The sequence below is a fragment of the Aquarana catesbeiana genome, linkage group LG03 (assembly GCF_042186555.1).
Source record: "Aquarana catesbeiana isolate 2022-GZ linkage group LG03, ASM4218655v1, whole genome shotgun sequence".
NCBI classification, from domain to species: Eukaryota; Metazoa; Chordata; class Amphibia; order Anura; family Ranidae; genus Aquarana; species Aquarana catesbeiana.
The window spans coordinates 258067628-258083758 of NC_133326.1; the positions used below are offsets into that span (position 1 = coordinate 258067628).

At 40.6% G+C, this 16131-nt stretch overlaps 1 protein-coding gene across 1 annotated transcript in view; it reads right to left on the reverse strand.

Moving 5' to 3' along the window:
* The window catches only part of NAV3 (neuron navigator 3), a gene marked incomplete in the record, with an annotated part of 918952 nt that overhangs the window by 208620 nt on the left and 694201 nt on the right, over positions 1 to 16131 (reverse strand). Inside the window, 1 exon segment of the mRNA XM_073620003.1 lies at positions 11891 to 12000. Within this exon segment, the coding sequence (XP_073476104.1) occupies positions 11891 to 12000 (110 nt within the window).

Below are 16131 nucleotides of genomic sequence, written 5' to 3' on the forward strand. Positions count from 1 at the left end.
GTAAGTTTGGCCACTTACAAAGAAAGAAGGGTCCATAATTTGTATCATAGGTGCATTTTAACTGACAGAGACAGAATATCAACCAAAAATCCAGAAAAAAACACATGATATAAATGTTATAAATTGAGTTGCAGTTAAGTGAGTAAAATAAGTATTTGATCCCCACGTAAAACATGACTTAGTACTTGGTGGAGAAACCCTTGTTTGCAAGCACAGAGCTTAGATGTTACTTGGTTGGTTGGTTCTTGGTTGGTTACCAGGTTTGCACACATCTCAGGAGGGATTTTGGTCCACTCTTCTTTACAGATCTTCTCTAAATCCTTAAGGTTTATTGGCTGTCGCTTGCCAAGTTTCAGCTCCCTCCATCAATTTTCTATAGGATTAAGGTCTGGAGACTGGCCAGGCCAGTCTATGACCTTCATGTGCTTCTTCTTGAGCCACTCCTTTGTTGCCTTGGTGGTATGTTTTGGGTCAGTGTTCTGGCTGAGGAAAGAAGGTTCTCATCCAAGATTTCACAATACGCAGCCCCGTCCATTGGTCCCTCAATGCAGCAAAGTCGGCCTGTACTTAACAGCCCCAAAGCATAATGCTTCCACCTCCGTGCTTGACTGTAGGGATGGTATTCTTAGGGTCATAGTCAGCATTTTTCCTCCTCCAAACATGGCGAGTTGAGTTAATGCCAATAGCTCAATTTTGGTCTCATCTGACCACAGCACTTTCTCCCAATCCTTCTCTGAATCATTTAGATGTTCATTAGCAAACTTCAGATGGGCCTGTACATATGCCTTCTTGAGGAGGGGGACCTTGCGAGCTCTGCAGGATTTCAATCCATGGCGGTGTATTGTGTTACCAATGGTTTGTTTAGTGACTGTGGTCCCAACTGCCTTAAGATCATGCACAAGCTCCTCCCAAGTAGTTCTGGGCTGATTCCTCACTTTTCTCATGATCATCCTTAGACCATGAGGTGAAATCTTGCATTGAGCTTCAGAGTAACGGCGATTGATGGTTATTTTGTATTTCTTTAATTTGCGGATAATCGCTCCAACAGTTGTCTTCTTGCTGATGATCTTGTAGCCCATTCCAGCCTTGTGCAGGTCTAAAATCTTGTCCCTGATATCCTTTGACAGCGCTTTGGTCTTACCCACGATGGTGAGGTTTGAATGGTATAAAGATTCTGTGGACAGGTGTCTATTTACACATAACAAGTTGTTGTTAGGAGCACCTTCTTAAATTGACAGGACTTATCTGTGTACCACATGAGCTCATACTGCAGTTAGTCTGTGGGAGCCGGAATTATTGTTGGTTGTTAGGGGTTCAAATACTTATTTTAATCACTGAACTGCAACGCAAGTTATAACATTTGTATCATGTGTTGTTTCTGGATTATTGGTTGATATTCTGTCTCTATCATTTAAAATACACCTATGATAAAGAAAAAAAAACTATAGACACTTCATTTCTTTGTTAGACCCCTTTCACACTGAGGCGCTTTACAGGCGCTATAGCGCTAAAAATAGCACCTGCAAAGCACCTCTCCTCTCACTCCAGTGTGAAAGCTCGAGTGCTTTCACACTGGAGCGGTGCACTGGCAGGACACTCAAAAAATTCCTGCAAGCAGCATCTTTGAGGCGCTGTAGGAGCAGTGTATACACCGCTCCTACAGTGCCCCTGCCCATTGAAATCAATGGGCAGCGCCGCTGCAGCAGTGCTTTGCGGGCGCTTTTAACCCTTTTTCGGCCACTAGCGGGAGTTAAAAGCTCCCCGCTAGCGGCCAAAAAGCATAGCTAAAACGACAGCACAGCGTCGCTAAAAATAACAGCGCTTTACCGCCGACGCTCGGGGCAGCTCAGTGTGAAAGTGCCCTAAGTGGCGAAACTTACAAAATCTGCAGGGGTTCAAATAATTATTTACCCCACTGTATTAGTCATTGACTTTTGGTGTAAAGTGGCAGCATAGCCCACATTGTTACATTATTGGTCAGTTCAAATGGCTCTGTTAAATTCACGATCAGTATAAATGTATTTTATTTTACAAAATGACAATTTTTTTGACACATAAAGTTTTCATCTAATCATCTAATTTGGACATACACAGTAAGATTTTCCATCTGTTATATGAAATCATGACAAACTTGCCCATTATGCCATCCCTTGGCTACATAAGAACACAGATTTATCCCTGTCAATTCATATGCATTACACAAAAGCTAATTCAAGACAACAGTGCAAACACATGCAGTAATCCAGAGCAATCTTAGACTGAATTGTATTACTACACGGCATTAGAATAATAAAATCTGACTGCAGATTGCCTGCTAAATCTTTTTTTTTCTCTTTTCTTCGCCATTTTATTTATTAAAGACCTTTATGTTTTTTTATATCAAGGCAAACAGTGCCAAAGACTTTTCAGCACGCTGGAAGATTTCCTTATCTTGTGACAACTTTCTTCTTTATCTATGCATGTGTGTGTACTGTATATATTTATTCGACTAATATAAAACTAGATATTTCCTAGTTTGGTTTAAGAAGGAATCAGACAGAAAGCACAACATTGCCCTAGTATTACAAACATGGTTTCATAATCCCTGTAACATTTATGCTCCTTAGAGCATCTGCAAAGTCCAAAAATAAATGTTGTGCAGAGGCGGAGAGGTTCAGTGTAGTGTCACTGCCCCAGGCACAACAATTACATCATCAACTTGGAGCTCAGTACAGCCCTGGATTGCACAGCACTTGAACAATTTCACAGAATAGAACTCTTCTGTGTCATGTAGCATCAGCCCGCATAATCATTTTTAGAGGGTTAATTACTAAAAACGTAACAAAGGTATTCTACAGAAATGTTCCCATATGCATGCTGATTACTTACTTTAAAGCTAAACTCTAGGAATGCATAAAAAGCCACCATTTCATCCAGCTATGCAATCATTAAAGATTAACTAGATTTTTTTTTTTTTTTACATTCGGCTGGAAAATTCTGAATGTAACCTGAATATGTCTTGTTCTTACTGTCCCATATTTGCCAGTACAGCACTGCTCAGATTGGGAAAGGGAGGGGCAGCACTTAAATAGGAATCTTCTTTCACTTTTCCTGCATGCTTCTCACAGTAGCCATTTTCTCTAAGGGCAGACAAACCCATCTCCCTTTACTTACTGGAACTCTGTCTAGAACTCTGGGTCTGCCTCCTCTAACATGTGCCAAGGCAGGGTGACATGACATCACCAGTGCCTTACGCAGTCAGGAAGTGGAAAATCATGAATTGTAAGTAAATGATTTAACCACTTAACGACTGCGTGTCCCCAATGCACTTAATGGCCGCTGTAGGCAAAGTGGAGTACTGGTATGTTGCTGCCTACTTCCTGGTTTAGGGCGCACGCATGCATGCCCCCCCGTCCGGATCCTGCTGTGATTGTACATACTCAGAACATGTCAGCAAGTCATGACTGGGACATGCTGATTGGATGTGTGCATTCACAGCCGAGAGCTCTGTGTTGAAATTCAACACTGAGCTCGGTACACAGTGGATGAGAAACAGAGATCATTACTAAAAAGCAGCACACTTTACACACATTACACATAGCTAGGCATATATTTAACCCCTTGATCTCCCTAGATGTTAACCCCTTCACAATCAGTGTCATTAGTACAGTGACAATGTATATCATTAGCACTGATCCCTGTAATAATGGCACTGGTGATGTCAGTGGCAGTTAGTCAGTCCCCCCCCCCCCCCCAAGTGTTAGTGTCAGATTGTGCAAAGCAATATTGCCGTCCTGTTTGTTGATCATCACCATTAGTAGTATATATCTTAAAAACAAAATTCCAGTATATATTCCATAGTTTGTAGGCGCTATAACTTTTGCGCAAACCAATCAATATACACTTATTGGGATTTTTTTATCAAAAAAATCTAGCAGAATACATTCTGGCCAAAATTTATGAAGAAATGTGATTAAAAAAATAAATAAATTACTGGCAATGTTTTATAGCAGAAAGCAAAAAAAAGTTTAGTTTTTTTTTTTTTTATTTTTGGTCTTTTTTTGTTTATATCACAAAAATAAAAAAACAAGTGGTGAACAAATACCACCAAAAGAAAGCTCTATTTGTTTGAAAAAATTATATAAATTGTGTTTGGATACATCATTTCATGACTGCGCAATCACTAGTTAACGTAACGTAATGCCAAATAGCAAAAAATGGCCTGGTCATGAAGGAGGTAAACTCTTCCGGAGTTGGAGTGGTTAACTAATGTGTAACCATTTAATGTAAGGTGATTTCATACAAGCATGCAGAGCTGCACGTTGATGCAATTTTTAGTGAATGGGACATACAGTAGGTCCTCTTTAAAGCTGAAGTTTAGGTATGGTGGTTTTTACATTGGTCCAGCTTGGACCAATATAAGTATATATGTGCAATACCTGTGAGATCACTATGAAAGCTAAAAATCACTAATAAAATAAGCACCCATATTACAATGATCTCCACTAGCCTCTGGGTTCCATGCTAAGCAGGTGCCCTTTGAACTTAAGTTGTTGCTCACTGGGCATGGGGAACCATTTAGAAAACACTTTTAATTTCTCAATGAATGCAAAGCATTCTCTGAGTAAATGAGGAGAAGATACAGGGCAATTACATCACAAGCTTAACCTCAAAATAACATGAGCAAACCTGTAATCGGTGCAGCACTATCACTAATTATAAAAATCTGAAGTCCAGATTGGATGTAACGTGTACGGCGGAGCACAGCCCTTGGTGACATCCAGGGGCATTGCTAGGTCTGCAAAAAATCTGGGATTAGAGCCTAAAGTAGCGAAGTAAAGAAAGTCATATATTTGGGCTAGCATACACATGTATATAATATACGTGTGTGTATATATATATATATATAAATATACACACATTGTTACATATCTGAGTGTGGATCCCATTGTTATTATTGATATATATATATATATATTAAACAGGAGGAGATAGCCAGAGGCTGCGGACATGGTGCAGGAGGAGATAGTCAGAGACTGTGGACATGGTGCAAGAGGAGATAGTCAGAGGCTGCGGACATGGTGCAGGAGGAGATAGTCAGAGGCTGCGGGCATGGTGTAGGAGGAGATGGTCAGAGGCTGCGGACATTTTTTCAGGAGGAGATGGTCAGAGGCTGCAGACATGGCACAGGAGGAGATAGTCAGAGGCTGCGGACATGGTACAGGAGGAGTTTTCAGAGGCTGCGGACATGGTACAGAAGGAGATAGTCAGAGACTGTGGACATGGTGCAGGAGGAGATAGTCAGAGGCTGCAGACATGGTGCAGGAGGAGATAGTCAGAGGCTGCGGACATGGTATAGGAGGAGTTGCTAAGAGGCTGTGGACATGGTGCAGGAGGAGATGGTCAGAGGCTGCGGACATGATGCAGGAGGAGATGGTTAGAGGCTGTGGACATTTTGGCAGGAGGAGATCGTCAGAGGCTGCGGACATGGCGCAGGAGGAGATAGTCAGAGGCTGTAGACATGGTACAGGAGGAGTTTTCAGAGGCTGCGGACATGGTGCAGGAGGAGATAGTCAGAGGCTGTGGACATGGTGCAGGAGAAGATGGTCAGAGGCTGCAGACATGGTGCAGGAGACCAATAACAGGAGGTAGTCAGAGGATGCAGAGGGGTCTTACCCGACTGTTATGAGAGGCACGCACCACCGCCAAGACCTCACAGAGGTGACACTGCTGCTTTACATTTAAAAATGGTGCCGCCCAGCGCCATTACATCACCGCACATGCGAGCGCCTGCCCGAAAAGGGCCGAGCATGTAGGGGCTTTCCCGAGCAGGGCGGCGGCACAGCTAACATGTCTGCCAGGGCCCGCAAATATATCTTTTACAAATGCCGCTGCCCTCAAAGCAGCCCCAGGGCAGACGGCCTTGTCGGCCTACTGGGAAATTTCCCAGCATCCCGGTAGGTCAGTCCAGCCCTGACCGCTACACCCGGTAAAGGACTCGGGGCTAAAGCCCCAGAAGCCACCCCCTAGCAACGCGACTGGTGACTTCACCACATTAGTGCGTGGAGAGACTGGCTCAAAGGAAAGAGGTGCTGCAGAGATTGGTGAACAATAGGGCATGTTTGATTGAGATAAAGTGCTAACACAGCTTTTTTTTGAGTATTTTAATCCTTGGTGTATAAATAGTGTGAAGCAGTAAGTATTATGTGCTTCTTTCTGTTTAATTGCTGAGATTTTATGTTTACTGGAGGTATCTGATGTAGATGCATGGGGGTTGATTTACTAAAACTGGAGAGTGCAAAATCTGGTGCAGCTCTGCACAGAAACCAATCAGCTTCCAGGTTTTTTTGTCAAAGCTTAATTGAGCAAGCTGAAGTTAGAAGCTGATTGGCTAGCATGGTGTTGTTAAAGAGCTAAAACCAAGAAAGAACTTTAAGGGGTATGAGACCTCAAGTTTTGAGAGGTCCATGCTACAAGTAAGCATGCTACATATAAGCCTGTGATTGCACAAGAGTGAGATAAGCTGTATACATTTAAAATGATGGCAGACCTCATTCATCTCTAGGTCCACAACCTAGAGATTTAATTATATGAATAAAGTGGCATCCAACCACCTATAATCTAAAGGTCTATTTTAAAGGATGAGCACATTTCCAACACTTTGAGTGAAGGTCATCATGTAAGCAAAAACATTTTGGAGGTGGTACAATGTTACGAACTTTGAAAGTGTGTGGAGGCACAAAAAAAGCTTCAATAGGAGGGGTATATATCTCTATAGTGCAGTACTATTATATATATTATTTTTGTGAAACTTTAAGAAGATCTTTATATTTAGATTATAAGTTTGCTAATTTTGTTTATTATTTTAAACTCTTTCAATCAAAAAACACTTCATTCATAGAGAAAATGCAAAGTGTTCTCTGAATGCCATCCGTGCCAAGCGAGTGACCTTCTGTGTTCAGTAGGAAGGAGGGCACGGGACCCTGAAGTTAGTACTGACCACTGGAGTAGTACTGTCTACCGCAGTTATTTCCAGCTTCCACAAGGATCCCACAGTTATGGCATATACATACTTACACTCGCCCAAGCTTGGCCTATGTAAAAATTGCCATCCCTAAACTTCAGCTTTAAAGTCAATTAGGCTCTATTGCATTGCAAAGTGCATGTCAACTTTACAGTAGAATCTTCCTAACAGGAATAAATAACATGAATGATGATCTCAGTGTACAGGGGGTCCCCGACTTACGAACATCCGACTTACGAACGACCCCTACTTACGAACGGGGCCCGAATGACGTCACTGCTGGCCGAATCTTCCTCTCCTGAGCCTTTCCTCCGTTCCTGGCTTGGCTGCGGGTCCCCTTCGTCCTCCTGCCTGCCCATCCACAGGCCTGGTATGGTCCGGTGGCTTGCCAGGCCGCTGAAACTGCCCGTCGTGGCCGAGGCCTTGTGCGGCCTACGAAGCCTCCACGATCCCCGGTCTTTCCTACGCCGCTGCCCCGCGATGGTGCACCGCGGCCGGCCGCACGGCCGGCCGGCCTGCCTGGCCTCTGATGGCTGCTTTCACCATCCATCTCCCTGCTGTGCCATACAGTGTACCTCTCTGCTGTCTCCTGTTGCTGCTGCCATGAAAATAGTGAGAGGGGAGAGCAGTGCTCAGCTGCGATCCTGGACTCCTGTTTTGGAAGTGACAGGGTCAATAAAGAGAACCTGTCACCTCCAATTGCTATCACACAGGGAATTGTTTCCTCCTGTGTGATAGCAATAAAGTTAAGTGAAAAAAAAATTGATAAAAAAAATAAAAATAAGAAATACAGTAATAATTAAATTAATAAAATAAAAAAAAAATTAAAAAATGTAAAGAATAAGAAAAATAATATTAAAAATAAGAAAATTATACAAAAATAAAAAAAAAAGTAAACGACAAGCTACAAATAAATACAAATTGAAAAAAGTGATTAAAAAGTAAAAAAATAAAAGAAACAAAACATATTTGAACTAACCATGCCACCCCTGCCATCCGGTTGCCTTTCTCTGTTGATTTGGGTTTACATCCTGTCTCTGAGACTAGATTTGCACTTAAAAAAGGTACTGTTCCGACTTACAAACAAATTCGACTTAAGAACAAACCTACAGTCCCTATCCTGTTCGTAACCCGGGGACCCCCTGTACTGCTGTTCCTTCATTACACTGTACAATCACAGGCTGGAGCAAGTCCTGGACCAGGCTGTATTGCTCAAGTGCAGTGTAGTCAGTAGAAAGGTCTTAAAGAGTGCAGGATTCCTGGACAACCCATGTACTATCACTGGATATTTACACTTTTTATGTGAATTTCCTCAAGACTTGAAATTATTTATATTTCTTGTTGTGAAACCTTAATAACAATTGTGTAACTAAATGCTTATCTAAGAAAACTCTCCTCAGAGCTTGTTCACACTAGCTTTGCTTTCTGAAGAGTGACCTGCGTTCAAATTGCTTTTTGGAGAGCATTTGACATGTGTCGAGGAGGAGTCTCCTCCTTAATGCTTACCTTAACATTGAATTGAATGGGTCACATTCGGTCGGTGCTATGCGCGCCGAAAGCAACAGGGGCTATAATTACTGTCATGGCCATGGCATGTATACACCCCCGGCTGCTGCCTCTGCAGCTAAAGGGTAGCAGTTGGGGGGCGGTAAAAGCAGAGTTATAACACAGGGTTTTACCAACCCCTAAACACTAGTGTGAACAAGCCCTAAAACACCCCCATTATGAAAAATGGCAAGCTTAGTTAAAACTATGGGTGCTAGACTTGTGTGATTGGTTTCATTACAAATCAAAATTCGAACAAAATTTTCATTATTCGGAGAGTCATATGAATTTCAACGGATCAAAAATTGATTGTAACAAGACAAAGTATCCGAATTTGAATTTAAAATGAATTGAATTTGAAAATGAATTCAAATTGGAAACATATTGCAATAAATACGGGAAGGTATAAAAATGAAATAAGATGATTCTTACTTAGGCTGCTTTATAAAATAGAATAGAATGGAATAGAATAAAACAGAATATAATAAAATAGAATGGAATAGAATAGAATAAAAAAGAATACAGTAAAATGGAATAGAATAGAATTAAAAAGAATAGAAAATAAAGTAATATAATAGAGTAAAACAGAATAAAATATAATATAAAAGAATAGAATATAAAGAATAGAATACAATAGAAAATAAAATAATAAACATAATTGAATGGAGTAGAATAGAGTAGAATAGAATAGACAAAAATAGAATATAATAGATTAGCATAGAATAGAACGAATGTAGCCATCTCCTGAAATTGTAATTTTGAATTTCAAATTCAAATTTTGAATTGATTTAAAAATAATGAATATACAAAACGAATTCAAATATAAGAAACAAATTCAGGAAAACAAATGATTCTAACATAACTAATATGATAAGGCCAAATGATTTACTTGAACAAATCTGAAACTAAACTAATTTTTCTGTCATGCACATCTCTAATGGGTACTTCAGAATACATATGTAGAATAATACAGGCAATATCTGTAAAGCTTTATGTGAGGCTGTATATTCATTTCATGGATGGAAATCCTTTTTGGAAGGCAGATAAATAGTAAAGGCTAATTTTTCCCAGTATGGTACAAGTAATGTGCAAAGTCAGAGCTGGTCTTGAAACATCCAGTACTATTTTGGAGGTAACTGGGCTACATTTCAGATACTGTATGTCTGCCATCTGTTTCTGTTTTGCTGGCAGTTCAAGAAAGCACATGTTCCTGAGTCGGGCTTGGAAGTCTGATTAGCATTTTGGCCCCATATAAAAATAAATAAATAGTAAAAGATTGGAAATTGGCATGATATTTCCACTCATGCAAAAGTTAGCAACAAAGTGGAGAATTATTTATTTTGCCGTTGCCACATATAAATCTTTAGTATGTTTTGTGGTAGAAAAGATTAATGGATTATAAGAGGAATACACTGGAATGTTATTGATATTTTATATAAGTATGCTGTTTTAAATGTGATCATTCTCTTAATCAATGAAGGTGACACTTGGATCTATATTCTGTCTTTAGATACAAAGGTTGACAGCCTTGAACAGCATAGCAAGCAATAATTTAAAAAAAATGTTTTGAAGGCCAATAAATACAAATCTGGTGGCGCTGTGTTCCAATGCTGCTTGTTCTCTATCGTTTATCATCCCCAACTGTGTCTGCCTTCTCTAGATATACATTTGTATTTCCAGCATCTTTTTCTCAGGCAAACTGCATAGACATCGAACCGTTGGAGACATTGGGATTAGTACCCGCTGAAAATGGTACTTGCTCCCCTCAAAAAAATCAAAATATGTAAAGTGGAGAGGGGAGGGTTGGGAGTATATAATGTCTAAAATTTGAATAATGGTCTGCTTTAAAGTTATATTAAACCCTCAGTTTTTAAGCACTATCAGAAGCTGATTTACAGCATATGTTACCCCAACATTTCATATACCTAATCTGTGCCTGTTGTACCATGTATTTGTTATTGGGGGAATTAAATGAAGCTGCTGTGCCACTTTTCTGGCGTTTAATCTCTCTTATTAAGATATTGTGCCAAATTTATGAAGCATTTGTGGCGCTTTCTGTTCTGACAGCGACTCGTGAACCAAATTCAGGAAGTTCTAAAATGCACCATTTTTACATTGTGTTGCATTGAATGCACCAAATGTAAAAGTGGAGCTAATTAACACCAATGTTCTTTTAGTCTGCAGCGAGAAAAACTGGCTCAGACAGATTTTGTGAAAGTGCCTCTCGTGTGTTCCAAAAGTGGAGCAGCAAGAGCCTAATTAAAGTAGTTCTAGACAGGTACATGAATTTAGCGCATTCTTCACCACTTTTAGAACACATGAGAGACACTTTCGCCAAATCTTAAAGCTTTATGAATTCCAGGGATTGTGTTCTCTTTGCAGCCTCCCAAAACCCTCCTGCATTGTGCAAATCCTTGGCTGTTCTTACTGGTAAAGCTTCAATATTTCCAAAACTTATAGGTCCTTACCTGCCTCCTGCACATTCCTAATAAATAGTGAGCCAATAGGAATGTGTGGGGGTGAGGCTTGGCTGCAAGCATTGATGCTACACCGAAATGTCTGAGGCTGAGAATTGGCTGTGATGGAAGCTTTTGGGAGGCTGCTGCATGCACTTCTACCAGTAGGATTATCTTTCAGGTCACTTTCACATAGACTTCAGCTTGTAAAGGAGCAGTGTCAACTGTAAGCCTTTACAATGCATTTTCAGAGCTTCAGCAAGCTTTGTTGAAGCTTTTCAAGCACCCTTCAGCTCCAATTTGTAAATGTTGAACACAGTTCTGAATGGGAGTGCTGATTTCCACTTTAAATAAGCTGCTAGCAGGCTTCAGCACTACCTGAAGCTTGCTGAAAGTTTTCTGAAGTCTGCAAGCAGCTTGATTAAAGTGGCAATCAACACTCCCATTAGGATCTTTGTATAACATTTCCAAACAGGATCTGAATGGAGCTTTAAAGGCTTACAAAATGCTGCTCAAAGCTTTGCAAAAGCTTGCTCAAACTTTCATAAAAACTTGCTGTTCACACAGCTCTTATACAAGCTAAAGCCCATGTGAAACAGGCCCTAGGCTTCATGCATGCAGTAGTACAGGGACAATACAGCATGCAGAGCCTGCATAGTCACTCTTTCAGGACCCACTGTTGCCAAGTACAGCTGCCCATTGAAATGAATTAGAAGTTACGACTGTATGCAGTTATTCGCAAGAGGTTGCGTAAAGCTGTATTTGGTGGCTGCGGGTCCCAGAAGATACACAGGTTCTGCATTCTGAATGGCTCCTGTATGGCCCTGTCCATCAAACCTAACATTGTGTGAAAGTGAAGGTCTCATGTATTCGTTGATCTACTTACCAGAAATCTCCTCCAGGCACTGTTTGGCTGTCTTACTGTATGATTCACTTTTCGTTGGGCTAGTGCAGGAATCACCAGGTGGTAAAGTGGTCTCATTTTCTGAGTGTGTTCTGAAAAGAAGATCATTTTATCTTTCTCTTTAATCACATGTTTATATAAGAACATCACAAAATCAATCTGCATATTAATGAACATATTAAAAATGTCTTCCACCAAGTTAACTTGCAATACCCATCTATTGGTGGTTACATTACATCAAAACAAGAGCACAAGTCTGAAACAATGTTTTCATAAATAATGCAGAAGGGAAGTCATGTTGTCAGAAGAGATAGAGCACTCCGGAGATTACACTGTTATCTCACAAAAGCACTAAACCACTTGAAAATTTTAACTTGATTTAATGTCTCTTATGATGTTTATTATCAGCCCATGCAGATGACTATTTACAATCAAAGAATATTTCATCTTAAGGAAAGCTCATAAGGCTGACCCATTTGATATTTTAATGTAGAAAATATATTTATCCAGGGAAGCCGGGACTTTTTTGCTGATAACCATTAGTTCTTAATGTGAGCCAGCATGACAATAAAAATACAAGGCTAATATAAACCCCCAAAAGCAGGCACTAGGTGCTAGACATATCTATTTCTTAGGAAAACATCTTCTGCTTCTGAACCATGAGCACTGCATATAAAATACTGGACCTAATTATTGGAGTTCAAGTTGAAGATTGGGTACACAATGCATCCTAATTTGGGGTCCCTGTAGGTACAAATATGTTTTCCTGATAATTATATAAATATGCAGGCACATTTTAGTATTTTTTTCTTATGTTTTATATTATTTATTATTGTCATGTCAGGGTCACCCCAAAGTCTATGGTACACATTGAATAAATTTAGTGTATTTAAACCGAAGAACAAAAATGTAACTTATTGCAACTTACTAGTCCTTGGATGTGGTGGTGGCTGTATTAATCATCTTCTACAGACTTTTTTTCCTTTATTTTCCCCTGGTGATCCTGCCAGCGACACACTTTCTGCCCTAGGGACAATAACCTTGTGTGCGAGCCATTCAAGCTAGGAAAGGGTGCTAGTCCTGGTTCACTGCTGTGAGTGCAGGCTGGGGAGGAAGCCCATCCCTGCTCCAAATGTCAATGTGTAGAAGTATGAGTATCCCTAAGCCACACACCAAAGCAAACCCACTCGTAAGGGTATGTGGCAACCTCAGCATGGGCTCCTGCCAGACCACGCTCCTGAAAAGTTTTATCCCCCCCCCCAAGTTCAATCATGGGAAATATGATTAAGTTCTGAGGGGCAGAGCGAAACGCATTGGGGACATGGACTGGTAGGAGCCCAGGCTGAGGTTGCCACATACCATTACAAGTGGGTTTGCTTTGATGTGTGGCTTAAGGGATACTCATACCTGTACTTCTACACATTCCTGTTCTAGAGAACTACACTCAACTACCAAACTGTATCTATGAAGGAGCAGCGTTGTCACACCTGAACACGGGGGGCTGAGGTTTGGAGGTGACCTTTAGTCTTTGGAGATAGCTGGGACCAACTGTAAGTGATAAAAGTGCACCAGATGCAAAGTGCATATTATGGAGGAGCTCAGACATGTTCGGACACGAGTCAGAACCTGCTTGAGCTATCCCACCAGGAAGCTGTCAAAGCAGACAGCCAATTCCAGGCAGCAGAGGCATTTCCCACCCAGTAGCCACACATATACATGCCCCTTGTATATGTGCGGCTGCGGGGTGGGGCATGTCTCTACCACCTATGACTGACTTTCTGCTTTGACAGTTTTCTGGTGGGATAACTCAGGCAGATTAGTGCTTGTGTCTGAACCTGCCTGAGCTCATCCCCAGCTCACAGTAAATTATCAGTTCCCAAGATGTCTTGCAGGATCAACAGGTATTTTTTGCACTTATCAGAGTGTAGTAATAAAACACTTTCAATGGTATATTTAAAGGGTAACTCCACTTTCATGGGAAATAAAACAGCAAATAAAAAATATATATGTAGTATAAAGCTTAGAACTGCTCCCTCCCTCTTCTAACACCTATACTAACTACCCTGTAAAAGGAAGATGCATACTTGACTATTCTCAGGGTGCTCCAGTCCTGGTCATGTGATCAGCTCCCAGCAGCCAGCTTCCAGGGACGGACAGCTGACAACGGAAACCCCATAGTAAGCCTATAGATGATGTTACTACTCAGGCATTCCATCCATTTTCAGAGCTCTCTCCTCTCTAAGGAAGCTGGCGCTGGAGAGATCATGTGACCAGAGCAGAGCACCCTGAGAATAGGTAAGTATACGCGTCTTCCTTTTCCTTGGTAGTTATTATAGGTGTTAGAAGGGGGGTGGAAGCAGTTTTAAGCTTAGTTAGTTCTAGCCTAGAATTCCACTTTAATGTAAGGAGATGTTGCACTAGGCCACCGCATTCTCTTTTTTCTTTGTGTTTTTAATGACTGAAGCTAGAGACAGCAAGGCAACTTTTATTCTTAGAAGAAAGTGAGCAATTCAGACCCTGTAAGAAATAAATATAATATTCCGCGCTACGGTAATGGAAAGTGTGGCTGCTGCCCACCCTAACAAAATCCCACAAATGTGGGATAGTAAAGTATATAGTGTAAAAGGAAAGGGGCTGAATTGGCACTGCCTAAAAATGGTATATATAATAAGTGTGTTGTGTTTTGTATGTGACAATACTTTTTTAGTTTTCGTTATTATTACTTCTATTATAATGGTATCAATAATGTATGACACACAGTTAATAAGTTTGAGAAATCTGAAGGCTGCCATTGCTGACCTCCTTCTGAAAATACCTGCCTGGCTGTTTTTTTAATTCCCATACTTTGTGAGTCACTGACCCTAGGTCAAGCAAGCTAATTAGAAGCCATAGTGAATTCAGAGTTATTGATATGATACTTGTATTGTGTCAGAGACTTAGGCTATGTTTCCACTAGTGCGACTTTTCATGTTACTTGGGACTGAAAAGTCGCATGACAAATTGTATCCCATGATTTCCAATGAGTACCGTTCATATTTGTGCGACTTCAAGTCGCAGCGACTTCAAAGTAGTCCCTGCACTACTTTGGTCCCACTTTGATGCGACTTGAGGTCCATAGATACAGGCATTGCTTCAAATCGCGGTAAAAAGTCGTGGTAAAATCGCGGTAAAAAATCGCGCGACTTTGGGGATGCAATAGTGGAAACATAGCCTTACAGTAATAAAGTCATTCGATTAGGACAGCCAGGCAATTAGCATTTTCAGAGGGAGAGATCAGCAATGGAAGCCACCATATTTTCTTAAGTATATTTCAAGAGGCCTAATTATAAGGGCCAAAGTGCTACTTGTTTACTAAGGTGGAAATAATGCAGGTGACTTCACTAACTTATATTTCTCTCTGTCTATTTTAGTTTGTTTGTTGCAAATTTGCCATCTTTCATCAGGCCTTTAGTATGCCCCTAAATATTACTGATAAAACACTGTTAATCTGCACAGTACTCTAAAAATAGCATTATTCAATACTTGTATATGCATGCATATTCTCTAAAGGTGTGTCTTCTCGACCTAATTCCATGTATGCACCACTAAGTAGGACCATTTATCTAAATCTGATACAAAAGAGAGAATAAATGATGTTTCAGGTGATCAAGATCAACATAAAGGCTCACCGTTATTTAATTTGGCCCACACTGTCTAGAATTATATAACAGTTGCTTGACAGTGCAGAGTTGGCAGTCATTTTTGTTTGACAATGCTATGTGATCTGCATTTTTTTGTCTATTTTCACTACACAGCACATCTCTGAAACAAGGTGAGATTTTGCCTTTTTAGACCCAATTTTATGACTATATAAGTCCATTTGACTATGTTTTAAATACTCACTGCACTCCATCGATCCACATCAATCCATGTCCTCCAGCATGGCTTCACCTAGTCCTGGCCTGACTAAAAATTTGTTCCGATGTATCTACCAAAAAAGCAAATATGTGATTGAAGTCTAGTATGGGTGGACGGAGGAGTGACTACAAAAATTCATGTCACTTAGTCTCAGCCAGTTGTCTACAGTGCTGTCAGGACACGCTAGTCTTCATCAAGCCTTAATACGGGTCCCTTTGCTCAAGCCCTAAAGGTGAAGCCTTTTTTCACCTGAAACGCATTGGCTGTATCTAATGCTCTTAAAGTAGCTTTAAAGGCAGAAGGCTTTTTATCCTAATGCATTCTAT